Source organism: Urocitellus parryii, chromosome 11 (genome assembly GCF_045843805.1).
Source record: "Urocitellus parryii isolate mUroPar1 chromosome 11, mUroPar1.hap1, whole genome shotgun sequence".
NCBI lineage: Eukaryota > Metazoa > Chordata > Mammalia > Rodentia > Sciuridae > Urocitellus > Urocitellus parryii.
In genome coordinates, this window is record NC_135541.1 from 121,275,159 (window position 1) to 121,302,731 (window position 27,573).

General features: G+C 35.1%; 1 protein-coding gene across 3 annotated transcripts in view; it reads left to right on the forward strand.

Annotated features, from left to right (window-relative positions):
* Ash1l (ASH1 like histone lysine methyltransferase) overlaps positions 1–27,573 on the forward strand; it is a 175,692-nt gene that overhangs the window by 32,681 nt on the left and 115,438 nt on the right. For all 3 annotated transcript variants that reach the window (XM_077791088.1, XM_026404956.2, XM_077791090.1), the window contains one exon: positions 19,735–24,298. In XM_077791088.1, coding sequence (XP_077647214.1) covers positions 19,735–24,298 — 4,564 coding nt within the window. The remainder of the gene's footprint in view (positions 1–19,734; positions 24,299–27,573) is intronic.

Here is a 27,573-nt window from a genome sequence, read left to right on the forward strand (position 1 = left end):
CTTAAAAGATTTTTGTTTCTTTCTTTTGTAGTACTCTTTCTGTTTCTTCCTTTTTTTTTTTTTTTTGGTGAGTGGGTGGTGTTCTGGATTGAACCCAGAGGTGCTTTATTACTGAGCTACATCCCTAGCCCTTTTAAGTTTTTAATTTGACACAGGGTCTCACTTAAGTTGCTGAGGATCTTATGAAGCTGTGTGAATGGCCTCAAACTTTTGATCCTTCTATCTCAGCTTCCCAGTTTGTTGGGGTTACAGGCATATGCCATTGAACCTGGCTTGTGTTTCACTTTTAACATATAAATATTTTTGATTCTTTTGAACTTTATTACAGTATAGTAATAAAGTTGTGAGTTATGGTTCAAACCTACATCTCTTTCAAATGCGTACATCTGTCTTTGCTAGGAGAGGAGTACATACCTATAATCCCAGCTACTTTGGAAGTTGAGGCGGAGGATCGCAAGTTTAAGACTAGCCTGGGCAAATTAACAAGACCCTGTGTCAAAATAAAAAATGAAAAAGAATTAAGAGTAGCACTCTTCCTTAGCAACTGTGAGACTCTGGGTTCAATCACCAGTAGAACCTCAGTTTTACTGATTTCTTCTGCATATTGCTTTTAATATACACATAGTTATCTATCAGACTGTATGTTGATGCATTTTGTACTTGCCTGTACTGTGTGATATTTTTCATTATTTTAGGATGCTAACAGAGACCTTTAATAAAATATGTAATGAGGTTGAAGGCTAGGGAGAAGGATTTTCTACTGTACACCTCATGTAACAAGAAAAAAAAAGAACTCTTTGATCTCTCTGATTTGAGGCACTACAAATTTCCTTATGTACTTGGGTTTGGTCTGAATTTCTATTATGTTGCTGATGCTTGTGTTTTATTTGCCAGCATGATATAGGGTTTTTCTTTCTTTTTTTTTTAATTGGGTTTTTTTTTAAGTTGTTAATGGACCTTTATTTTATTTATTTGTTTATATGGGTGCTAAGAATCAAACCTCACATGTATGAGGCAAGCGCTCTATTACTGAGCCACAACCTCAGCCCATGATATAGTTTTAATTATTTTATAGATAGGACTAATTCTTCCTCATTACAGTGCAGTTTGCTTTTTTCTTGCCTATTAATTTGTAAGCTTAATGCAGTATTTGCATATGTAGTATTTTTTTTCGTAGAACTTGTCCAGCTGATTATAAAGTTTGTGTTTTGTTCATCTTTATGTTGGAGCCTAATTTGATGTTGGCTTGAGAATTGAGCTTTGAATTTGCTTTGCTAGGAGTCAGGTATGTTTATACCTCCTTTTCTGGGGCCTGTACTTTTGCCTCTTAGGCCATAGTTTGGTGCGTTAATCCTCTGGACAGTCATGCCTAATTAGATCTGTTCCTTCTTTTCTTTTGGCCTTTGTAGAGATTTTTTTTCTTATTTCCTAGAAGAGAGACACTGCTGTGATACATATCTTATGTTGTGTTAAGTTACTTTGTTGTAATAGATAGAATAGAATACTTTTTTTTTTTTTAAACTACTGGCAATTGAACTCAGGGGCACTTGGCCACTGAGCCATGTCCACAGCCCTATTTTGTATTTTATTTAGAGAGACAGGGTCTCACTGAGTTGCTTAGCACCTTGCTTTTGCTGAGGCTGGCTTTGAACTTGTGATCCTCCATCCTCCTGCCTTGGCCTCCTGAGCCACTGGGATTAAAGGTAGTGTGCCACTGCACCCAGCAATAGAATACTTTTCATATTATTTAGTTTGCCATTTGGCTAGAAGTAGAAATCACCTGATTGTTTTATATGAAATACATTCATTATTAACTTTATAGTAGGATTTCCTTTAATATTTTTCTTTCTAAAGTGAAAAAAACTCTTACACCCTTCCTATAAAATGTTTATATTTGGCTTTCTTTCAATTTCATGTATTTTCTGTGCCATTTCATAAATTATCAGAATGGTACATTTTCCAGTAGTATTTTAGGAAGTGAAAGTGGAAGTAATAATATTTACTTATATTTATCACATACTAATTTAAAAGAAGAAGCAGTATACATTCCTTTCCACCGTTTAAAGAAAATTTCAACTTTGGAGTTTTGCATCATAGTTTACTTAGTCTACTTATGTATTATATACTTAGTATACTATTATGATGATAGTGTACTTAGTATACTTTGGTGCAGAACAGGTTGGGGCAATAGATACTTTACTACCAATGTGTATTCATTACAAATTAGGTCAAATAGCATTGATACATGTCGCTAGATTGACTAACATGTTGTCACTGGTTAGTTAATTTGATGTTACTTTAGTTTAGATATACACATTTAAAGAACACAATAAATTATAAATAAAATTCATAGCTACAATTATAATTTTGTTTCCAAAAGATAAATTTCTATTTAGAAAAGAAATGTCTAGCTGGGTGTGGTAGTGCATACCTGTAATCCCTGATACTAGGAATGCTGAGGCAGAGGATTTTGAGTTTACAAGACCAGTCTATGCAACATAGCAAGCCCCTCATCTCAAAAAGAAAAAAACAAAGAGAAAAGAAAGGTCTATGCTATCTTACTAGGTTATTTAAGAAACCCTAATTGAAAAAGTAATTAATATCAATGAAATAATTTTTTTGTGGAAAAATATTAAAACCCATGAGTTCAATTATTAGATTCAAGATCTATTAACTTGAGAATTTAATGACATGTAGATAAATGTCTCTCAAGTAAGAAAAGAGTGGGTATTAATAATATGCATTAGATCTTGCTCATATTCATAATTTTCCAGGCAAAATTTAAATTGCTTAAACAAATTTTAATTATTTCTTTTTTTGTACCAGGGATTGAACTGAGGGGCACTCAATCACTGAGCCACATCCCCAACCCTATTTTGTAATTTATTTAGAGACAGGGTCTTACTGAGTTGCTTAGTGCCTGGCTTTTGCTGAGTCTAGCTTTGAACTCAAGATCCTCCTATCTCTGCCTCAGCCTCTTGAGCTGCTGGGATTATAGGCATATGTCACTGTGCCTGTGAATTTTAATTATTTTGAAATGGAGTTGTTGAAAAAGATTGGTTTGATTTTACCTAGGTTTTTGGGTTTTCTTTCCTGGCATTTCTACTAATAGTAGTATGGTTGTTTTCTGTTTAGAGTTGTTCCCTTACATTGTACCCTATATAAAGTTAGCCCAGTTTTAGAATAAAGCATATATATTTGTTGTTCAGATATAATTCAAATATGCAAAATTTACCCTTTAAAAATGTGCAGCCATACTAGGGCTACACAGAGTTGTGCAGTCATTGTCACTAATTTCAAACATTTCTACCATCTTAAGTTTGTAATTTTATTGTGTCTTTTAACTTTAGATAACTGTTAAAAATGAATGAACATTTTGCTTTGTACTTTCACAAAAGAGGGAAACTGTTTTTAAATCAATTTTGGACATACTATCTAATGTAGACTCAGCATTCTTTGATTTATTCATTTTTTCATAAAATATTTATTGCCTATCCTGTGCCATGAAAAGATTGAGGAGTAATATGACAACTGACATAACTAGAAATACTTACAAAATGTTTATGGAAATCACAGAATTGTTGAGGAAGGTGGCAAGCAAGATAATATACAATGAGAGCTTTATAGAGGAACGCATGTTTAAAATTAGGTATTAGCAGCTTTGTTAGAATTTGCTAGAAAGAGATGGAACTTCTGGAACAAAGTAATACTAGAGGATAGTATCTGATACTTCCCTTAGTTTTGTAACTGTACTAGAATTTGATAGCCCTTTTAGTTTATATTAGTACCAAGAAAATGTAAATATTAATAGATATTGGAATGAAGCTTCCATTGAATGATTACAAGTGGATTTTTTTTTTTTTTCATTTTAAAAATTTTGTTCTGGGGCTGAGGTTGTAGCTCAGTTGTAGAACACTTGCCTAGCATGTGTGAGGCTTTGGGTTCAATCTTCAGCACTGCATAAAAAGAGGCACTGTGTTCATCTACAACTTTAAAAAAAAATTTAAAAATCTTGTTCTGTGTTCAGTCTTCCTTTTAGCAATATAAAATTTTAAAGTAAGAATTACATGACTCTGCCGGCCTCAATATGCACACCTGTAATCCCAGCGATTTGGGAGGCTGATGCAGGAGGGTTGCAAGTTCAAAGCCAGCCTCAGTGATGACTAGGAGCTAAGCAATTCAGTGAGACCCTGTCTCTGAATAAAATACAAAATAGGGCTGGGGAAATGGCTCAGTGGCTGAATGCCCTGAGTTCAATCCCAGTACCAAAAAAAGAAAAAAGAAAAAAAAAAAAAGAAAGAAAGAAAAGAATTATATGACTGAACTCATTTTCTTAGGACTTTTTTTGTTTTTTTTAAAGATATAGTCATACTTTATTATAATATTCCTCTCATAGGTAAAATTAAAAGTTAATGTTGCTTTTATTTAAAAAGTTTTCTTTTGAGAAATTTGTGATTATTTATAGTATGAAGGAGCTCAGTCATTTGTAGGTTTAATGTTACATCTTACCAAAAAGTATAGTACCTGAATTTTATTTCATGCAGGAGTAAAATCAAGCCAGGGATAATATTGGATCAGATTTGTAGAACTTTTGAGGTCCTAGAACTGCAACAGCAGGTGGCATTAGAGATCAGGTTTAAGAATGAGTTGTAGGGATTTGAATATAAAGGGGAAAAGGAAATAAGGTGGATTGTGGGTTCAGGACACAACTGGATTCAGCTTTACCCTTTTGGTGGTGTTAATCTGTTTAGAGAGAGAGAGAGAGAGAGAGAGAGAGAGAGAGAGAGAGAGAGAGAGAGAGAGAGAGTGTGTGTGTGTGTGTGTGTGTGTGTGTGTGTGTGTGTGTGTTTTAAACTAACTACTTCAAAATCTAACAGTTAAGAATTCTCTTCCAAGCCAAGTGTGGTGATGCATTCCTATAATCCTAGTAACTGGGGAGGCTGAAATAGGATGATCACAGATTACCAGCACAGCCCAGGCAATTTAGCAAGACCCTGTCTCAAAATAAAAAAGGGTTGAGGGTATAGTTCAGTGGTTCTACCACTGGTTCTACCCCTGGGTTCATAAGAACACAAACAAAAAAAGAATCCTCTTCCAGGGCTTGGGGCGAAACTCAGTGCTAGATCACCTGCTTAAACATACACAAGGTCCAGAGTTCAATCCCCAGCACCACAAAACAAAACAAAAAATAATGAGAATAATTTTCTTTCTAGAAAAAAACTTTTGATATCTATTCTTCACTTCTCCTACACTCTACCTTAAGCTAAAAGGTAGTAAAAGGTGAAGGGTGTCTTCCTGGGACTGCTTAATAACCGTAGCATATATATTACAAATAACCATTGCTTTGTATAAGCAAATGTCTAATGTCAATAGTTAAGAGAGGAATATATTGTAATAGGATGGTAATTTCCATATTAACTATTGTTTCTTTTTTAATATTTATTTTTTTTAGTTTTTAGTTATACACAATTTCTTTATTTTACATTTATGTGGTGCTGAGGATCAAACCCAGTGCCTCATGCATGGTAGGCGAGCACTCTACCACTGAGCCACAGTCCTAGCCTGTTAACTATTATTTCTGTGGAACGACTTAGTATGAAACCATTTCCTTCAGTCTGGATTTATAGTATTTCTAAGATTTTGCTTTCTCTAAAATCTACTTAAACTGAGAAGGATACAGATTATCAAATAAGACAAAATCAACAAATATATCAGAAATGATATTGTTGAGGTGAACCATTACTTACTCTTTAAGCAAAGTAGATACTGAACTATTAAATTTGATCTTTTCTTAACCTCTTTTTTTTTTTTTCTTTTTTAGCATCCAAGTCTTGAATCTCTTATGTATATTTTACCTTCAATTTTGGAAAACATGTCAAAGTGCTGTGCTCTATGGGCAAGATGCCACCTCTGAACCTATTATTTCTTTTTTTTTTCTTGTTATTGTTTTTTTTTTTTTTTAAATTAGGGTAGCAAATGCATACTGTGCATTAGAAAAAAAAAAGAATATTGGAGAAAAAGTTTTCACTTCATAATCATACCACCCAAGATAATACTGCTAACAATTAGTGTGGCTTTTGATTTTATTGTATATGTTTTACATATTGAAGTCAATTGTATGTGCACTATTTCATCTTTTAAAATTTAACATACTTTTAGCATTTTTCAACTTTCATGCTTCATTTTTCTACCACAGAAGTGTATTAATATTCTGATATTTTTAATAGTGTTTCACATGAATTATATTGTAACTAAAATATCTGTAAATGTTTTACATTTTAAATCACATAATGAAAATATTTCAAAGAATATGGCATATATATATATATATATATATATATATATATATATATATTTTAGTTGCTTTTTATTCCTATGAGAGGTTAAAAAAAACCCAAAACAGCTGTAATTCAACGATTTTTCAGGGATTTTTAGACTAAGATACTTATTCATTCTCTTTAGCAGTCACAAATTTATTTTAAATGTTATTAAAAGGAAACAGATACTGTAATTTAGGTTTATTCTGATGAGTTCTCAGTAGAAAGGCTGAAAAGTCAAGACCTTACGGAAAAGTAATAAGAGTTATTTATGAAGTGACTTTCATTTCAGAGTAATACTTTATTTTGCACATTGTAATAGGGCATTATTAGGCATTCAGCAATTCATTTCTCTGCCTGGTTCGTTTCTCCAAGTGGAATGACATACACATAAAGAAACAGTTATTTCTATTTAGTATCAAGGCATGAGTAGTGTCCAGCTCCTTCCAGAGTTTTGTAGCTGTTTTGTGGATCAGACTTACCATTTCACCTATTTCAGGCTAGTATTCTTTTTCATTAGAGAATCCTTTGCGTGGAGTCTATCTTGTTCTATTATCAGGAGGTTCTCTTCTTTATCAGCACCACATTCAGTACTTTTGTAGTAGTCAGTTTTGGGTCACTGTCACCAGATGACCAAATAAGAACACCTTAGAGGAAGAAAATATTTTAGCTCATGGTTTCAGAGGTTCAGTCCATATTGATCAACTCCATTGCTCTGGGCCCAAGACAAGACAGAACATCATGACAGGGGGCATGGTGGAAGAAAGCTGCTCAGTTCATGACAGCCAGGAAGCAGGGGTTATTGGGGATAGTGGTAAGGATAGATATAAATATTATATCTTATTATAATTTATAAAAGATCCAGAATGCAAGTCTACATATACCATTGCTACCTTTCATTCCTGTGTTCATTTTGATAAAAACTATTCAAGAAAAAAGACCTGATGGTATGTAGGTACCTGCTAAGTACTGTTATGTTTTCTTACCTTCTCTTAATTATTTTCTTTGGAAGCTCTTGAGATAGAGGCATTTGATTCTAGAGAAGAGTACTGGGCACAATACCCATGTTCTCTGTGGTAGTAGCAATTAAACAGATTATCCTGGATCTTCACATTTCGTTCATGTTTTGGTAAAGTGCCCCACCCCCTTACACACACACACATGCGCGCGCGTGCAACGAGTAGCCCTTGGGCACAAGATAAGATGTCACTTTTTCCCCAAAAATAGAGTTATAAAAGCATATGTTCCCTTAAATAGAACAGAGAATCAAATTCCTTCTGTTGCACTGTGGAGCCTTTGCTAGAAATGTACCAGGAAGATTTAAACTACCATAATTAGTTTAGTCAGGTTCATCCTCAATTCTCGTTTTCATTTTGAACTTAATCAGCACTGCATTTTGATTGAGAGGTTTACTTTCTCTTAGAATGTAGAATGTAAGGGATATCTGCTTGAGTCTGTATTCTGGGTTAATTTAGTGGTATACATAGTGAAATATGGGGAATGTGCATATTTCTCATTTTATTGTTGGTCCTACTATGGGAAAAGTCATCATTGAGCCAAATTGTAAGAAGATACAGCTTCCTCTTTCCCAGAGAATTAAGCCTAAATGCCATCACTTTGATTCATTAATTCAAAACCGATTTTTATGATTGTTTATATCTTTTATTTCATTTTAATGCCTGAAAATCACTCCAGAGATACATGTAGACTGCTCAGTAAGTGTACATTTCTGATAAATTCTGAGACAGCTTCCGTGGAAATAAATAGGGAAGATATCAAAATTAAATACAATAACAAAACCTGGTGCTTTTAGGAAAATTGATTAATAGAAGAAGTGTTTGTAAAGATGAACTTGTTTCCTGCCTGACATGACTTCGTGAGTCATATAGTTCTAAATTGTATCTCTTTCGAAATTAGATAGGGATTTATGGGGGAAGTTGACCATCCTAAGAGACTATAGATTAAGTCACTGTTGCAGTGACTTTTTCATTTTTGGAATAAAATAGTGATGAAAAAGAATAACTACTTGCCCTCTGCTGCTGATATCTGGGACAAACATACATGTTTGTTCCTTAAATTATATAGCAAAAAGAGATCTTTGCTGGTAGAAATTCACCTCACACAATTTGTATATTGTTATTGTGTTGTTCCATTGTCATAATGTTTTTATGAAGAAATTAAACTTCCTTGAGTAATATGTTTTGGCTTACTCTCAATTATAGAGTATAATGAGACTGAGCATAGGGTTTGGGCTTCAGTCTGGAAAATAGAATTCAAGTCTGGAACCTCTGTGGCTTTGTAATTTAAGAAAAGTCTAACAAGGTGAAGTAGAGCACACTTGTAATCCCAGTGACTCGGGAGATTGAGGCAGAAGGATTGTGAGTTCGAGATTGGCCTCAGCAACTTTGTGAGACCCTAAGCAGCTTAGAAAGACTCTTTCTCAAAAAATGAAAAAGCGCTAGGGTTGTAGTTGAGTGGTAAAGCACCCCAGATTTCAATCCCCAGTACTTCCCTCTTAACAAGAAGAAAGAAAAAAAAGAAAGGTCCATATTGGTCTGCTTTTGCATAGAAAGTATTTGGTTATTTTGTATGAAAATGCTTAATTATCGGTAAGTTCGGTTTTCTTTAATATAGTTAGCTAGCATTATTTTTACTTCTGTTCTCAGATATTTTTATTCTCTTGACTAAATGCCACAAACTGAAGCTTTGTACATTTCTTGAAAATTATTGCTAAATATTTTTAGAAACACATTTAAGATTCTTGCCCTTATTTATATTTCTAAGTTCTAACGTTTTGCAGGTGACTTATGTTTCATTTAATCACTTGGGGAAAATGAACGCATCTTATCTAGAAACATTGCAATAGAGTTTTGTGTGATTGGCTTAAAAGATGATAAAATTGTAGGCAAGTTTTCCATCTGTATCTGTTTAATTGCATTCATGCTATGACACAATAGAATGGCATAATATCTACAACATAATAGAATGACAGGAGGAACTTTGCAATGAATGTCATGTACTCTGAGGAGTGTACATATTTTTAGTAAACTTTTTGTCTTTTTGTGTTGTTATCTACAGAATGAAGTATTAATCTTTTGTTTCAGAACTCTTTTATATTTAATAATGGAAAGCTTTTCCTTTTTCATTAATTTAAGTACATGGCAAGTTAATTTCACTCTGTACTACTGAACTTATGCTTATAGTTATTCTGTAACTGATTTTGTACCTTAATCATTCTCTAAACAACTAGAGGATGTGAACAAAACATTGTATTATGATTCCCAAATCATTCATAGCCTTAATATGTTTGTCCTATTGTATGATTCAGTTAAATGATTTATTTTTTCTTTTTTTACTCATTTTTCATTCTGTGATTTCTTTTCACCAGTCAGGTTCATTCTTTTGTTAACAGGTGAAATGAAGACACTTGTGAACTATCAAAACAGATGTTTAATTTGTTTATTGTCAAGCATGCATTGTTTTATATATCTAAATGTCTGATGTGCAAGACAGAAGTAGGATATTTACTGATTTAACATTTTGTACATAGCAGAACACAATTTATAAACAACTGTTTTAATATAGTTTTTCAAAGGAACTTTGTACCTTGGATTCATAACTTGGGCAAATTTCAAAAATTTTTCTTATCAAGTATTGAAAATGATTAGTACTCTATAGAAATATTTCAGAAATAAGCTTATTCAAATTTTAGACCTTACAAAATTATACTCATTGAAGAATTATCTTAAAGCATTACATTTTTTTCTTTGGAATGAGAATAGACCTTGTTTTTGGTATTCTGTTTTCTTCTAATATTTTCATTTTGTAAACTATTCCTTACTAGCTCCAGGTCAAAGGTAATTTCTTTTTTTAATGGGTGAAGGTGATTTATTTTGGAATTTCTTGTAACATTTCTGAATTGAGGTTTGCTTTTAATTTTTACACAATGTGAAGAATTCTCTAGTAGGAATTTTTCTTGAAAGACTCAAGAATTTAAGAAAGTGAAATATTTCACTTAAAGATTAATATGTTTAATGTTCTTTAGGCTTGTACACTAAAATTCTATGAAGAATTATATAAATGCATTACTCATTCTTATCTATATTTTAGCATTTATTTGCTTAAACATAAGATAATGCTCACACTAATGTACTTTATTATATTTTTGAATTTTTTAAAGCAGTTTTGCTGAGATATAATTCACATAACATACAATTCACCTATTTGAAGAATAGATTGCTTTTTTTATGTTCAGAGTTTTATAGCCATTACCTTAATTAATTTTAGATTTTCATCATATAAGAAAGCAACTCTATAGCTAGTAATAGTTATATATATTTCCCTACAATAGCCCCAGGCAATTATTTATGTACTTTTTATCTCCATTTGCCTATTCTATTGTAATTATATGTCGAATTCCTCATAACTAAAACACTCAGGGTCACTCCAGGTGAACTGGGCAGCACAAAATTATCACACAAGAGACATAGATTCCTTTTTCTTTGGAGTTATGTGACAGCTCCTCTAACCTTAAGGGTCCACAGAAAGAGAGCACGTGCTGAACACTTATTATTGAGAAGAAGCCATTCAAATGAGGCAGGGGGTCAGGTTTCAGGGAGTTGAGTTAGCTTTAGGATGTCTGGTGTCAGCAGGTTGACTGACATCTAGGAAGGCCACACCCAAAGGCAGAGCAAGAGAAGCGGACACACAAAGGGCATTTCCTTGGAACATTCTATCCCAAACAGGGCAAAGGGGTAGTATTACAAAGGAATAGGTAACAGGGACAGTGCCCAAGTCACTACGAAATGTAGTGATGGGTCAGAGCTTCTAGCTTCAGGATGGAAGGCGTGGGTCATTCAGAGTGGCTCCCCACAATTATATATCCTTTGACATAACTTATTATTTTCTCCTGTCCCTAACTCTCAAGCTTCTGATGACTACTCTGAGATAACTTTTTTAGATTCCACATATGAATGAGATCATGCAGTATTTCTTTGTTTTGCTTATTTCAGTTAACAGGTTCATCCATGACAAGATTTCATGCTTTTTATTGTATATTTTTAATCCATTGGTTAGTCTTGATAAATACTTAGATTATTTTTTTTAGTTTTATTGATTTTATTTTTTAAATACTTGACAGCAGAATGCATTACAATTCTTATTGCACACATAGAGTACAGTTTTTCATATCTTTGTATATAGAGTATGTTCATGCCAATTCATGCCTTTATACATGTACTTTTTTTTATTACAATTCTTATTACACATATGTACCACAGTATCTCTGTTTATATATGAAGTATGTAGACACCCAATTCGAGTCTTTATACATGTACTTTGGATAATAATGTCCATCACATTCCACTGCTCTTGCTAATCCCCTGCCCCCCCTTCCCTATTTTAGTTTCTTGCCTATTGAAATACTGCTGCATTAAACCTGGAAGTATAGGTGTCTCTTCAACATATTATTTTCATTTATTCTGAATATATACTCAGTAGTGGGATTGCTGGATCATATGGAAGTCCAATATTTAATATTTTATGGAACTTGGAAGTATTTTCCATAATGGGGCTACTAGTTTACATTTCCCCTGATGGTATATAAAGGCTTCTTTTCTCCATATTCTTGCCAACATTCCCTTTTGTATTTTTGTTAATTTGATGATTATTTAATTCTGGTCATCTCTTAAAGGACCCCACTTCTAAACACTATAGTTGGATTAAGTTTCCATCAATGTAATATCTCACAGCAGGGAATAAATTTCAACTTGTGAACCCTTGGGGGGGAACCCTCAAACTATAGGAAAATCATAGCATTTGCCTTTGCTTTTGATACCATTTTCAAAAAGTCATTGTTCGTATCAAAGTCATAGAGCTTTTCAGATGTTTTTCCCTGGGAATTTTATAGTCCACTTTGAGTGAATTTTTGTATGCAGTGAAAGAGTTGGTTCTGCATGGTGATGTCCTGTTTACTCAGTATCATTTATTGCAGGCATAGTCCTTACCCTCTTGTTGTTGGCACCTTTGTAAAAAAAAAAAAATCAGTTGGCTATAAATGCATGGATTCATTTTTGGACTCTGTTCCATTAAAAATCAGAATGGGAACTAATGAGAAAGAGATTAGAAAAACAACTAAAGAGATCAACAAAACAAGGAATTGGATTTTTTTGAAAGATAAAATTATTAGACTTGAGGCTAGACTAAAAAAGATGACTTCAATAAAATCACAGGTACAAAAGGAGATAAGTGATACCACAGAAATACAAAGGACAACGTAGGAAAGAATAGTTTACTACCAACTATAATATGATTATAGCTGGTAGTAAACTATAATTGGTCAGTAACAGAAATTTCTAGTGGGCATTCTGTGTTGAAAAAAGTTAAGGTACAAACTTGGCACAGTGGCCTGTAATCCCAGCAGTTAGGGAGGCTGAGGCAGGAGGATTGCAAGTTCAAAGCCAGCCTAAGCAAAAGTGAGGTGCTAAGTAACTCAGTGAGAGACCCTGTCTTCAAATAAAATACAAAATATGGTGCTGGGGTTGTGGCTCATTGTTAGAGTGCTCACCTAGCACATGCAAGGCTCTGGATTCGATAAAATAAACAAAAAAAAAAAATAGTGAACATGTTAGCTAATATCTAAATTTCTCTTTATTAAAATGAGAATAATATAATTGCATCTTGGTGGTTGTGAAGATTAAATGACATACACTATGTGAGATAATTAGTAACTGGTCTTCCTGAGTATTTGAATACATAAAAGATGATAACTTCTCCGAGAAAAATACTAAGAGATGAAAGACAACTGGTAAATTGGTAAAAGTATATGTAACATTCAAGAAACTAAGGACTGTTAACTTTAGGTTCTGCATCTGTGCATTCAACCAACTACAGATTGAAAATACCCCCCCCCCTTTACTCACACACACACATACAAATCAAGCAGGAAAGTCCCAAAAAGTAACAATTGTATTTTCTGTGTACCTGTGCTTCACTGAATTCACATAAATGAAGTGATGTGTTTATGTATAATCTGCGATAGTCTACTACCATTTTACAGATCCTCAACCTCTCTCCAGCACTTATTTGAGAATTGTTTCCCTTGCATCTCATTTGTGTACTGTATAGTTAGGCCTACTATGGTTGCATCTGTACTGAACATGTACAGACTTTTTCCTTTTCATTATTCTCTAAACAATACAGTGTGCTATTTACATAGCATTTATGTTGTTAGGTATTATACATAATAGATGATTTAAAGGATTTAAGAAGATGAATAGGTTATACGAAAATAACATTTTATGTAACAGACTTCAGCACCTGAGGATTTTGTTATTTGAATTGGATTTTTGGAAACTAGTCACCTGTCAAATACCAACAGAAAACTATATTTCTAAATTATTAAGGGCTCTTCTGCGTTCACATTTTAAATTTTCAATTTAGAAAAATAATGTATATCAAGACCTTGAACATCTATTTTACTGCTGAAGAAATACAAAAAGTCAGAAAAATCATGTAACAAGATGAAATTGAAATAGATATGCAAAAGAAAGTGTTTCTATCAGTTGTGAAATCTTAAAAACTGATAATGGGAATGAAAAATCTTTATTGCATTTAACTGTCCAGAATGTATAACTGATACATGTGCATCCCTTTAGCCTAGCAGTTTCACATTTACAAATTCATCTTAAGCAACTTAGCCAGACCCTGTTTCAAAAAAAATAAAAGGTCTGGGGAGGCTAAGTTTAATCCCCATTATCCACCAATGCCTGCCGAAAAAAAAAATTATCTGAAGGAGTTGGACAACTATGCAAAGATACATACAGTTGGATATCATTACATTATTTATTGTAGCAAAAAGAAAAAAGTATTTAAGTTCCACCCAGTAGGAGATTGATTTTCTGAATTAATGACTAATATGAGAACATTGAATTTATAGTCTCTTAGTTTATTTGCATATAAGTCTCTTCATTGTATTGATTATAGCAAGTGGGCTATAAACCAGCAAGTAGTTTTGCACCCCCCCCTCTTTTTTTTTTCCTTTTCAAACTATATTGAAGTCATTATAGATTGAACAAGAAATTGCAAAAGTAACAGAGAGGTTTTGTGTATACTTCATTCAGCTTCCCTTAATGGTAAAATCTTATGTCTATAGAACAGTATCAAAATTAGAAAATTTACATTGGTACAATCCACAGAACTTATTTTCCTATTGAAAAAAATTATATATCTAATGGGATGTTTTAATGCAGAATCCTTCTTGATGCCTAATACATAATATACTCTCTTAAAATGATAGCTCTTATTAACAGTTTTCCTTTAAAAGTGTTCAGCAGTAGAGTGCTCCCCTAGCATGCGTGAGGCCCTGGGTTCTAGCCGTACAAAAATAAAGGTATTGTGTCCACCTGCAACTAAATTTTTTTTTTTTTTTTTTTGGTGTTGCTGGGGATTGAACCCAGGACTTTGTGCATGTGAGGTAGACACTCTACAAACTGAGGTATATCCCCAGCCCCAAAATAAAATATTAAAAAAAAAAAAAAAGCCAGGCATGATGATGCATGCCTATAATCCCAGCAGATCAGGAGTCGGAGGCAGGAGGATCAAAAGTTCAAAGCTAGTCTCAGCAATTAAGTGAGGTGCTAAACAATTCAGTGAGACCCTATCTCTAGTAAACTACAAAATAGGGCTAGGGTTGTGGTGCAGTGGTTGAGTGCCCTGGTACCCTCCCCCCACAAAAAAAGTGTCCTTATAAATGTAAGAAGAAAAAAATCACGAGTACCAAATATAGTTTTCAAAAATATTTTTTTTAATATTTATTTTTTAGTTTTCGGCAGACACAACATCTTTGTTTTGTATGCAAGGTTGGTTCAATATACGGAAATCAATAAATGTTATCCACCACATCAATAGACTTAAAAACAAGAACCATATGATCATCTCAATAGATGCAGAAAAAGCTTTCGACAAAGTACAGCATCCCTTTATGTTCAAAACTCTAGAAAAATTAGGGATAACTGGATCATACCTCAACATTGTAAAAGCAATCTATGATAAGCCACAGGCCAGCATCATTCTGAATGGAGAAAAATTGAAGGCATTCCCTCTAAGATCTGGTATAAGACAGGGATGCCCTCTCTCGCCACTTCTGTTCAACATAGTCCTCGAAACACTGGCCAGAGCAATTAGGCAGACGAAAGAAATTAAAGGCATAAAAATAGGAAAAGAAGAACTTAAATTATCACTATTTGCAGATGATATGATTCTATACCTAGCAGACCCAAAAGGGTCCACAAAGAAGCTATTAGAGCTAATAAATGAATTCAGCAAAGTGGCAGGATATAAGATCAACACGCATAAATCAAAGGCATTCCTGTATATGAGCGACAAATCCTCTGAAACGGAAATGAGGACAACTACTCCATTCACAATATCCCCCTTCAAAAATCTTAATAACGTTGTCTTATTTATTCAGTTTATCTAATGTCAGGATTTTTATCAAATGATTTTCAAAACCAACCCCAAATTATTCATCTCTGTATGTCTTTAACCCCTTTAATCATAAGGAGATACTAGCCATTTTAGGCTGCACTTATGTTTGTGTGTTTTAATTTTTTCCTTTTGAGTGTGTGTGTGTGTGTGTGTGTGTGTGTGTGTGTGTGGTACTGGGAATTTAACCCAGGGCTTCCAATGTGCTACTCTACCAGGTTTACAATGTACTCAGTTCTGAGTACTCTGTACTCAGTTAATTTATCCGAGATAATTTATTTCTGGCAGAAGTAAACAATCGGATTTGAGCAGATTCTTTAACTGATTAAGGGAAATGGATGTTTCTATTTTCTGACCAGACAAATTTTAAATAATGTTTTATTATTGAAGTATGATATTTACATAGAAAAGTGTGCAAATCCAAAGTGTGACAACTCTGTGAAGTTTTATAGTCCCAGTTTCCAGTCATAATCAGCATTGATTTTTTTTTTTTTGTACCGAGGATTGAACCCATTGGAGCTTAACGACTGAGCCACATCCCTAGCCATTTTTTTTTTTTAAAGAGAGAGTGAGAGAGGAGAGAGAGAGAGAGAGAGAAGTTTTTAATATTTATTTTTTTTTAGTTTTCGGTGGACACAACATCTTTGTTTGTATGTGGTGCCGAGGATTGAACCCGGGCCGCACGCATGCCAGGCGAGCTCGCTAGTGCTTGAGCCACATCCCCAGCCCCTTTTTTTTTTTTTTAAAGAAAGAGTGAGAGAGAAGGAAAGAGTGGGGGAGAGAGAATTTTTTTTTTAATATTTATTTTTTAGTATTTGGCGGACACAACATCTTTGTTTGTATGTGGTGCTGAGGATCGAACCCGGGCTGCACGCATGCTAGGCGAGCGCGCTACGGCTTGAGCCACATCCCCAGCCCCTCCCTAGCCATTTTTTATGTATTTTTATTTAGAGACAGAGTCTCACTAAGTTGATTAGGGCCTTGCTAAGTTGCTGAGGCAGGCTTTGAATTCCTGATCCTCCTGCCTCGGCCTCCAAGCTGCTGGGATTACAGGCGTGTGCCACCATGCCTGTATAACCAGCATTCAATTTAAGAAATAGAACATTACCAGCACCCACCAAAAAAAAAAAAAAAAAAAAACAATTTAAAAAGATTTAAGAAATAGCTATAACCAGCATTCAATTTAAGAAATAGAACATTACCAACATCCACCATTGCCTCCCTGGTTTTTGTCTCATTACCATCCATATCAAAGGTAATCCTTTTCTTAACTTTTTTTCTTTATTTGCTCCCCCAACCCTTCTTCTCATTATTGGGGTTCTAGCCCAAGGACCTCCAGTGACTGAGCTACATCCCTAGCAGGTTTTGTTTTTTATTGAATCAAGTCTTGCTAAATTAGCCAGACAGGCAATCCTCCCTTCAACTTACCAAGTAGCTGGGTTTTATAGACATCACCACCACACCTGGCTTGACTTTTACTATCATAAATTGTTAGGTGTATTTGTGAACTTCATATTAATGGAGATATGTCATATGCACTCTAGTGTTCTAGCTTCTTTTAGTTCAGTATTGCTTGTGACCTTTATTCATGTAATGCATATACTTATAGTTTGTTTAAAGGGTAACTTAAAATTGAAAGTGCCATAATTTTGGAGTTTAAAAATACTTTTAAATATTTAAAAAAATGAAGTCTTTTAATCTTTAAAAAATAAACATGGAAGAAAGGGATTCTTTATATGATAGAATGGGAAGCTATTGGAAGACATTTTTAAGGATTTCCAGTGCTGTGGCTGTAGCTCAGTGGTAGAGTGCTTGCTTAGCATGTGAGGCCCTGGGTTCAATCCTCAGCAAATCTCTTCCAGCTACTTGGGAGGCTCAGAATGGAGAGTATTACTTGAGTCCAGGAGATTAAGACCATCCTGGGCATATAGGAAGACCCTGTCTCTCTAAAAAGTGTGTGTGGCCGGGGTGGGGGGGATGACTATGAGAGAGAGGGGTAGGGAAGGGGAAAGAATATGAATATGAGGTTGGCCCCCCTTGAGTTTCTTCTTGGTCAAATGTTAGGGTCCAGTCCAGGAGAAGAGACACTTTTCTTTATTCTGTGTCTGTCAAATATTGAGTATATTGTGCTTCAATATAGGTGCCACATGGAAAGAGGAATATTTACAAATTGAAATGTCCTAATTAGAAATGGACTAGAAAGAAGTATAACTGAAGCAAAATATTAAATATTCTGACTGAATTTAAATATTTGAAATGCTATTGGGAAGAAAAATTATTAGACTTATTCTGTTATTTGAGAAAGTGAATCTTGAAAATTACAGAAAAATAACAAAGTGTATTTCACTTTATGTTTACTCTGAGGACATACTCCCTGCCCAACCCCAGTGCTGGAGATCAAACTGAGGGTCTTGTTCACTAACTAGGCAAGCAAGCAATCAACCAACCTACATCTCAGCCCCCAAAACTTATGGCAAGCTTGAATTCCAAATGTAATCTCTTTTTTAATACCTTTACTGTTTATTTTACTATTTATAAATATTTTTATGTTTTGCTGAGGAGCAAACTTAGTGCCTTATACCTGATAGGCAAGACTGATTACCACTGAGCTACAATACAACTCTGACACTCTGGATGTAATCTAAATATCATGCTTTAAAGTAATAAAAATAATTTCCCATATTATTATGTAATTTCTGATACAATTTGATGTGTTTTGGGATCTTTTTCTTTGTAAGTTTTGGACTGGGCATATAGATTAATGGTAGAAGGCTTACTTGACATAAGGCCCTGGGTTTTGATTCCTAGCACAGATAAAAACAAAATATATAGCCAGGCATAGTGGTACACACTTGTAATCCCAACAGCTAGATCTCTAAGCAATTTAGCAAGACCTTGTCTCAAAATAAAAAATAAAAATGGAGATGTGACTTACTAGTTAATCACCTATCTTCATTCTGGTACCAAATTTGCTTTCGCAAACTTGTTATCTTTATGTCTTCCTAGCCACAAACACCACATATCTTTACATTTCTTCAGGTTTTTCATGATTATTTTATATTTAGAGAGAACTATTTATTACTGGTTGTCCCAAAGTAAAATAGACTATTGTGTGAAGTAGTGAATTTATTTGTAAAGTACATAGTGAGGATTCATGAATTAGATTGCAGTATTCAATAACTTACTTAGGATAAATGGCTTCTAGTGTAAGATTTCATCTCAAAACATATTTTGCCAAAAATAAGAATTTTAAAATTGGTTTTTCTAGTTTTCCCACATTAAGAGAGCTTTTATCTGCTCTCTTCAGGACTATAATTTAGAATGAGTTAAAGGAGTAGAAATAGGTCAGGATTGCCCCATTTTGGTTTGGTGTCATTGAAGTCAATGAAGGAGTTAGTCAGTGAACTATTATTTTGAACGAAGACCGTAGCTATGGCCTGGGATAGTGGCTCAGTGGTTGGATGCTTGCCCAGCACATGTGAGGCACTGGGCTTGACCCTCAGCATCACATAAAAATAAAGGTGTTGTGTTCATCTACAATCAAAAAAGAAAGAAAGAAAAAGAGGGCCTTAGCTAGAAATATTTGTCTTTTCACAAACAGTACATTCATATGCTTAATGTGTAATCAATCAAAAGTAAAGTGAAAGTAGAAACTATAATTTTCTGTTTAAAACAATGTCAAAGAATATCATAGAGATACTTCTAAAGATTCTGTGATGTATAGATTTATATGATGTAAGGTCAACAAACATATCTTGATGGTTTCTGATATAGCAACAGATAAATTAATGTATTATGACATTTAGTGTAGCACAGGGTTTTTTTAAAGCTCTGTTATCTGTAGTAGCTGATATGTGACATTTATTGGATTATAATGCAAAGCTGAATGGTTAAAGGTTTACTCTCTGAAACCTTTTTCTTGTTCAAATTTTAGGACCCTTCAAAGTTGTACAAGAAAACAGGTGATGTTGCAGCCATTGAATGTCAGTCTGAAGAAAGTATCCATCTTCATTCACAGGGAGAAAGCAATCCTTTGTCTAAGAAGCTTTCTCCAGTACAATCAGAAATGGCAGATTACATTAATGGAACACCATCTTCTCTTGTTGGTAGCCGTGATCCTGAATTAAAGGACAGAGCATTACTTAATGGAGGAACTAGTGTAACAGAAAAGTTGGCCCAGCTCATTGCTACTTGTCCTCCTTCCAAGTCTTCCAAGACAAAACCGAAGAAGTTAGGAACTGGCACAACAACAGGATTGGTTAGCAAGGATTTGATCAGGAAAGCTGGCTTAGGCTCCGTAGCTGGAATAATACATAAGGATTTAATTAAAAAACCAACTATCAGCACAGCAGTTGGATTAGTAACCAAAGATCCTGGGAAAAAGCCAGTGTTTAATGCAGCAGTAGGATTGGTCAATAAGGACTCTGTGAAAAAATTGGGAGCTGGCACTACGGCGGTATTCATTAATAAAGATTTAGGCAAAAAGCCAGGAACTATCACTACAGTAGGACTGCTGAGCAAGGATTCAGGAAAGAAGCTAGGAATTGGTATTGTTCCAGGTTTAGTGAATAAGGAGTCTGGCAAGAAGTTAGGACTTGGCACTGTGGTTGGACTGGTTAATAAAGACTTGGGAAAGAAATTAGGTTCTACTGTTGGCCTAGTCACCAAGGACTGTGCAAAGAAGATTGTAGCAAGTTCTACAATGGGATTGGTTAATAAGGACATTGGTAAAAAACTAGTGAGTTGTCCTATGGCAGGACTGGTCGGCAAAGATGCCATAAACCTTAAAGCCGAAGCACTGCTCCCCACTCAGGAACCCATTAAGGCTTCTTGTAGTACAAACATCAGTAATCATGAAAGTCAAGAACTTTCTGAATCCCTGAAAGACAGTGCCACCAGCAAAACTTTTGAAAAGAATGTTATAAGGCAGAGTAAAGAAAGCATATTGGAAAAGTTCTCAGTCCGAAAAGAAATCATTAATTTGGAGAAAGAAATGTTTAATGAAGGAACATGCATTCAGCAAGACAGTTTCTCATCCAGTGAAAGGGGATCTTTTGAAACCTCAAAGCATGAAAAGCAACCTCCCGTATATTGCACTTCTCCAGACTTTCAATTGGGAGGAGCTTCTGATGCATCTACAGCAAAATCCCCTTTTAGTGCAGTAGGAGAAAGCAATCTCCCTTCCCCATCACCTACTGTATCTATTAATCCTTTAACCAGAAGTCCCCCTGAAAATTCTTCACAGTTGGCTCCTAATCCATTACTTTTAAGTCCTACCACAGAACTAATGGAAGAAATTTCTGAATCTGTTGGAAAAAAACAGTTTACTTCTGAAAATACCCACTTGAATATTGGTCATAGGTCAATGGGTCATAGCATAAGTATTGAGTCTAAAGGGATTGATAAAGAGCTAAATGATTCAAAAACTACACATATAGATATTCCAAGAATAAGCTCTTCCTTGGGAAAAAAGCCAAGTTTGACTTCTGAATCCAGTATTCATACAATTACTCCTTCAGTTGTTAACTTCACTAGTTTATTTAGTAACAAACCTTTTCTAAAACTAGGTGCAGTATCTGCATCAGACAAACACTGCCAAGTTGCTGAAAGCCTAAGCACTAGTTTGCAGTCCAAACCATTAAAAAAAAGAAAAGGAAGAAAACCTCGGTGGACTAAAGTGGTGGCAAGAAGCACATGCCGGTCTCCAAAAGGGCTAGAATTAGAAAGATCAGAGCTTTTTAAAAATGTTTCATGTAGTTCACTATCAAATAGTAATTCTGAGCCGGCCAAGTTTATGAAAAACATTGGATCATCTTCATTTGTAGATCATGACTTCCTTAAACGCCGATTGCCAAAGTTGAGCAAATCCACAACTTCATCTCTTGCTCTCTTAACTGATAGTGATAAACCATCTCATAAGTCATTTGCTACTCACAAACTATCCTCCAGTATGTGTGTCTCTAGTGACCTTTTGTCTGATATTTATAAGCCCAAAAGAGGAAGGCCTAAATCTAAGGAGATGCCTCAACTAGAAGGTCCTCCTAAAAGGACTTTAAAAATCCCTGCCTCTAAAGTTTTTTCTTTACAATCTAAAGAAGAACAAGAACCCCCAATTTTACAGCCAGAAATTGAAATTCCTTCCTTCAAACAAAGTCTCTCTGTATCACCTTTTCCAAAAAAGAGAGGTAGACCTAAGAGGCAAATGAGGTCACCAGTCAAAATGAAGCCACCTGTACTATCAGTGGCTCCATTTGTTGCTACAGAAAGTCCAAGCAAGCTAGAATCTGAAAGTGAAAACCATAGAAGTAGCAGTGATTTCTTTGAGAGTGAGGATCAACTTCCGGATCCAGATGACTTAGATGACAGTCACAGGCCAAGTGTCTGTAGTATGAGTGACCTTGAGATGGAACCAGATAAAAAAATTACCAAAAGAAACAATGGACAATTAATGAAGACAATTATCCGAAAAATAAATAAAATGAAGACTTTAAAGAGAAAGAAGCTGTTGAATCAGATTCTTTCAAGTTCTGTAGAATCAAGTAATAAAGGGAAAGTGCAATCCAAACTTCATAATACAGTATCAAGTCTTGCTGCCACATTTGGCTCTAAATTGGGCCAACAAATAAATGTCAGCAAGAAAGGAACCATTTACATAGGAAAGAGAAGGGGACGCAAACCAAAAACTGTCTTAAATGGCATTCTTTCTGGTAGCCCTACCAGCCTTGCAGTCCTTGAGCAAACTGCTCAACAGGCAGCTGGTTCAGCATTAGGACAGATCCTTCCCCCTTTACTGCCTTCATCTGCTAGTAGTTCTGAGATTCTTCCATCACCTATTTGCTCTCAGTCTTCTGGTACTAGTGGAGGTCAAAGCCCTGTTAGTAGTGATGCAGGATTTGTTGAACCCAGTTCAGTGCCATATTTGCATTTGCACTCTAGACAGGGTAATATGATTCAGACTCTTGCAATGAAAAAGGCTTCAAAGGGGAGGAGGCGGTTATCTCCTCCTACTTTGTTGCCAAATTCTCCTTCACACTTGAGTGAACTCACATCTCTGAAAGAAGCTACTCCTTCCCCAATTAGTGAGTCTCATAGTGATGAGACCATTCCCAGTGATAGTGGAATTGGAACAGATAATAACAGCACATCCGACAGGGCAGAGAAATTTTGTGGACAAAAAAAGAGAAGGCATTCTTTTGAGCATGTTTCTCTGATTCCCCCTGAAACTTCTACAGTCCTTAGCAGTCTTAAAGAAAAACATAAACACAAATGTAAGCGCAGGAGTCATGATTACCTCAGCTATGACAAGATGAAAAGACAGAAACGAAAACGGAAAAAGAAATATCCCCAACTCCGAAATAGACAGGATCCAGACTTCATTGCAGAGCTGGAGGAACTAATAAGTCGTCTAAGTGAAATTCGGATCACCCATCGAAGTCATCATTTTATCCCCCGAGATCTTTTGCCAACTATTTTTCGAATCAACTTTAATAGTTTCTATACACATCCTTCGTTTCCCTTAGATCCTTTGCACTACATTCGAAAACCTGACTTAAAAAAGAAAAGAGGGAGGCCCCCTAAGATGAGGGAGGCAATGGCTGAAATGCCTTTTATGCACAGCCTTAGTTTTCCTCTTTCTAGTACTGGATTCTATCCCTCTTATGGCATGCCCTATTCTCCTTCACCCCTTTCAGCTGCTCCCATAGGATTAGGTTACTACGGAAGGTATCCTCCCACTCTTTATCCACCTCCTCCATCTCCTTCTTTCACCACTCCACTTCCACCTCCTTCCTATATGCATGCTGGTCATTTACTTCTCAATCCCACTAAATACCATAAGAAAAAGCATAAACTACTTAGACAGGAGGCCTTTCTTACAACCAGCAGGACTCCTCTCCTATCCATGAGTACCTACCCCAGCGTACCTCCTGAGATGGCCTATGGTTGGATGGTTGAGCACAAACACAGGCACCGTCACAAACATAGAGAACACCGTTCTTCTGAACAACCCCAGGTTTCCATGGACACTGGCTCTTCCAGATCTGTCCTGGAATCTTTGAAACGCTATCGATTTGGAAAGGATACTGTTGGAGAGAGATATAAGCATAAGGAAAAGCACCGGTGTCACATGTCCTGTCCTCATCTCTCTCCTTCAAAGAGCTTAATGAACAGAGAAGAACAGTGGGTCCACCGAGAGCCTTCAGAGGCTAGTTCTTTAGCCTTGGGATTGCAGACACCTTTACAAATTGACTGTTCAGAAAGTTCTCCAAGTCTATCCCTTGGAGGATTCACTCCCAACTCTGAGCCAGCCAGCGGTGACGAACATACAAATCTTTTCACAAGTGCAATAGGCAGCTGCAGAGTTTCAAACCCTAACTCCAGTGGCCGGAAGAAATTAACTGACAGTCCTGGACTCTTTTCTGCACAGGACACTTCACTAAATCGACCTCACAGAAAGGAGCCACTGCCTTCCAGTGAAAGGGCTATACAGACCTTGACAGGTAAGAGGGTTATTTCTTGTTTTATTTTTGTTTCAGTATAAATTTTTTCCCCATTGGTTGCCTGATACCATGTAGTTGAACTTTTAATCTTTTTTTAAATTACCTTTTTATAAATGTATTTTGAAATCTTTTCAAAGTTCTCATATTTCTTAGATGAAAGAAATAAGAAATGTCTTTGCATTAATTTTGAATCTTGAACTGAGGTATCTTTGTCAAAAAAATTTTTTTTACACAACTTTTGGAAACCAGGGGGGAAAAAAATTATTTACTTTCCTCCTGCAAAACGGCTGTACACAAAACCATTTGTTAAGAAATAGTTGAGAGGGGCTGGGATTGTGGGTAAGCGGTAGAGTGCTCACCTAGCTCGGGCAGGATCCTCAGCACCACATAAAAATAAAGGCATTGGGTTGTGTCCATCTACACCTAAAAAATAAATATATTAAAAAAAATAAGAAATAACTGAGAGATACCTGTTTAATAGAGTGTAGGATTTTTAAAGCAATTATAAATGCTTTTATGTTATAGGAAGAATATGTTATTGGGCTGGGGATGTGGCTCAAGCAGTAGCACGGTCGCCTGGCATGCGTGCGGCCCGGGTTCGATCCTCAGCACCACATACAAACAAAGATGTTGTGTCTGCCGAAAACTAAAAAATAAATATTAAAAATTCTCTCTCTCTCTAAAAAAAAAATTTTTTTTTAAAAAAGGAAGAATATGTTATTAACCTTGTATAACATGTCTTAAAAAAAATGTAAGACCTGAATATTTTCAGCCTTGTAAAATTTAACTCAGTATTTACAGGGATTTTATTTGCAGAATACCTCTTCATAAAAGCAGTTCCATTAGATGTAAAATAAATGGTATAGATCTAGATAATATAATCATATCCTCTAGAAATGTCTTGAATTAAAAAAAGAAAACAAGAAAGAACATTATTCATTCAAAAACACGTAGCTAAGTTAGAAATTATTTATCACAGATCTCAACTCTGAAGGCTTGTAAATTAACTCTAGAAACTGTAGAAACCGGGGCTGGAGTTATGCCTCAGTGGTAGAGCACTTGCCTCGCATGTGCAAGGCCCCGAGTTCCATCCTCAGCACCACATATAAATAAATAAACAAACAAATAAATAAATATTACTGTGTATGATTACAAAAAAAGAGCATCCCTTAAAAAAGAAAAGAAAAAAGAAACTGCACAAACCTGGAAAAAAGTTGTATGTTCATGTATATTTTTCTAGAGAAAAATCCATAGATTTCATTAGATTCTCTTAAGACTTTCTTAGCCTCAATACCCTCTCCTGTATAATGGAATTAGTAGAGATATTTTAAGAAGTAAATGATATTTTAGTGCTTGTACATTGATTTGTATGTAGCAAGCACACAAGTGTTGCAATTATTTCTCTAAAAGATAATAATCTTGTGGGGCTGGTGTTTTAACCCGTGATAGAACATTTGCCTTGCACATGTGAGGCACTGGTTTTGATGCTCAACACTACATAAAAATAAATAAATAAAGATATTGTGTCAGTTAAAAAAAAATCTTGTGAATTGGGGGAAACAGAGGAGCTTTTAAACTGTTTTTCTTTATTTATTAGCTGCTTAGTGGAGAAATTGAGGTTCATTTGACAATTTTTAAAACAAATATGTAATCAGTGACAGCATCTGTTATTTACCAGGTATTCTCTTTTTGAGCCCTTGTTACATAGTAGGAATTAAAGCACAAAGGTTTGTTGTTTTGTGGGAATTTTAGTGGAGGTAATGGATAACAACCAGAAAAGAATCACATTGTTTCATTAAAATTGTGTTAAAGGATATAAAAAAAGAACAGAGTTCTATGAAATTATAAAATGGGGGGAAGGGCTAAATCAGAGGAGGTTTCCCTTAGTGAACCTTAACTGCACTTGAAGCATTAATAGCACTTATCTGTGTAAACAGAATTCCACTCATTCATTTATTCATTCATTTGTTCATTCATTTATTCCAAAAACAACAGCACTGTTTAACTCTCTATCTGATACATGTAGAGAGTAAAGACCTGATATCTTGGAACTGGAGTTTTAGTTCAATGGTAGAGTGCTTATCTAGCACATATGAGGCCCTGAATTTGATCCTCAGCACCACATAAAAATAAATAAATAAAATAAAGGTATTGACTATAACTAAAATTTTTTTAAAAAACCTGATATCTGACCTCATTTATTTTTAACTTAGTGATGGAAGATGAATAGGAAATAAAGCAAATAATGACATAATTGAGAACGTGCTATGAAGTTAATGTAATAGGATGTTTTGAAGTTAGTATAACAAAATGAAGAGATGGAGAATAAAGGACAGGGCAAAAAGAATCTAATTAGGTAGAGTTATTAGTTATGGCCTGAGGGTTAAAATTGTGGGACTTGACTGAGACAGGAGGAACGTGAGTTCAAAACCAGCCTCGGCAATGGCAAGGCCTGAGTAACTCAGTGAGACCCTGTCTCTGATAAAATGGGGATGGGGATGTGGCTCAAAGGTCTAGTGCTCCTGAAAAAGCTTCACTGTGATAGGGGATATTAGATAAACTGGAAAAAAGCTTCACTGTGGTAGGAAAAGGAATATAAAAGAGTAAATGGTAGAAGATGTAGCAGAAAACAGCCGGACTATATAATAAAATTTTGTACTAAGGGCAAAAGATACAGAAGAATTGAGTTTAGATTATTGAATGATCATACTGACATCAGTATAAACACTAAATTGGAGGGGATAAAAGGATTGTAATAATCTAAATAAGATGATGGTGGTTAGACTAGAGTGGTAGACCACTTTTTGTATGAACATTTGGGAGATTGTTGATGCCATGCACTGAGACAGAGAAGGCTAAAGGATGAGTAGATTTAGGGAACAGCTGATGTTTACTTTCTTTCTTTTTTTTTATTTGGTGGTGGTGGGGATTGAGTCCGGGGCCTTGTGCATGCAAGGCAAGCATTCTCCCAATTGAGCTATATCCCCAGCCCCTGATGTTTACTTTCTAATAAATATAGTTATACAGTTTTTTGTTTTGTGTGCTGAGGATTTAATCCAGGGCCTTGCACAAGCTAGGCAAGCACTCTAATATTGAGCTATGCCCTCAACTCTCTAATATATATAGTTTGAGGTACCTGAAAAATGATTAAAGTAGAGATACTGAGTAGACAATTGGATATGTAATTATGGGGCTCATTATGAAAGTTTGGATAGGAGGTTGAAGCATTTCACTATGAGCTTTTTGTTATATATACATACGTGTGTGTGTGTGTA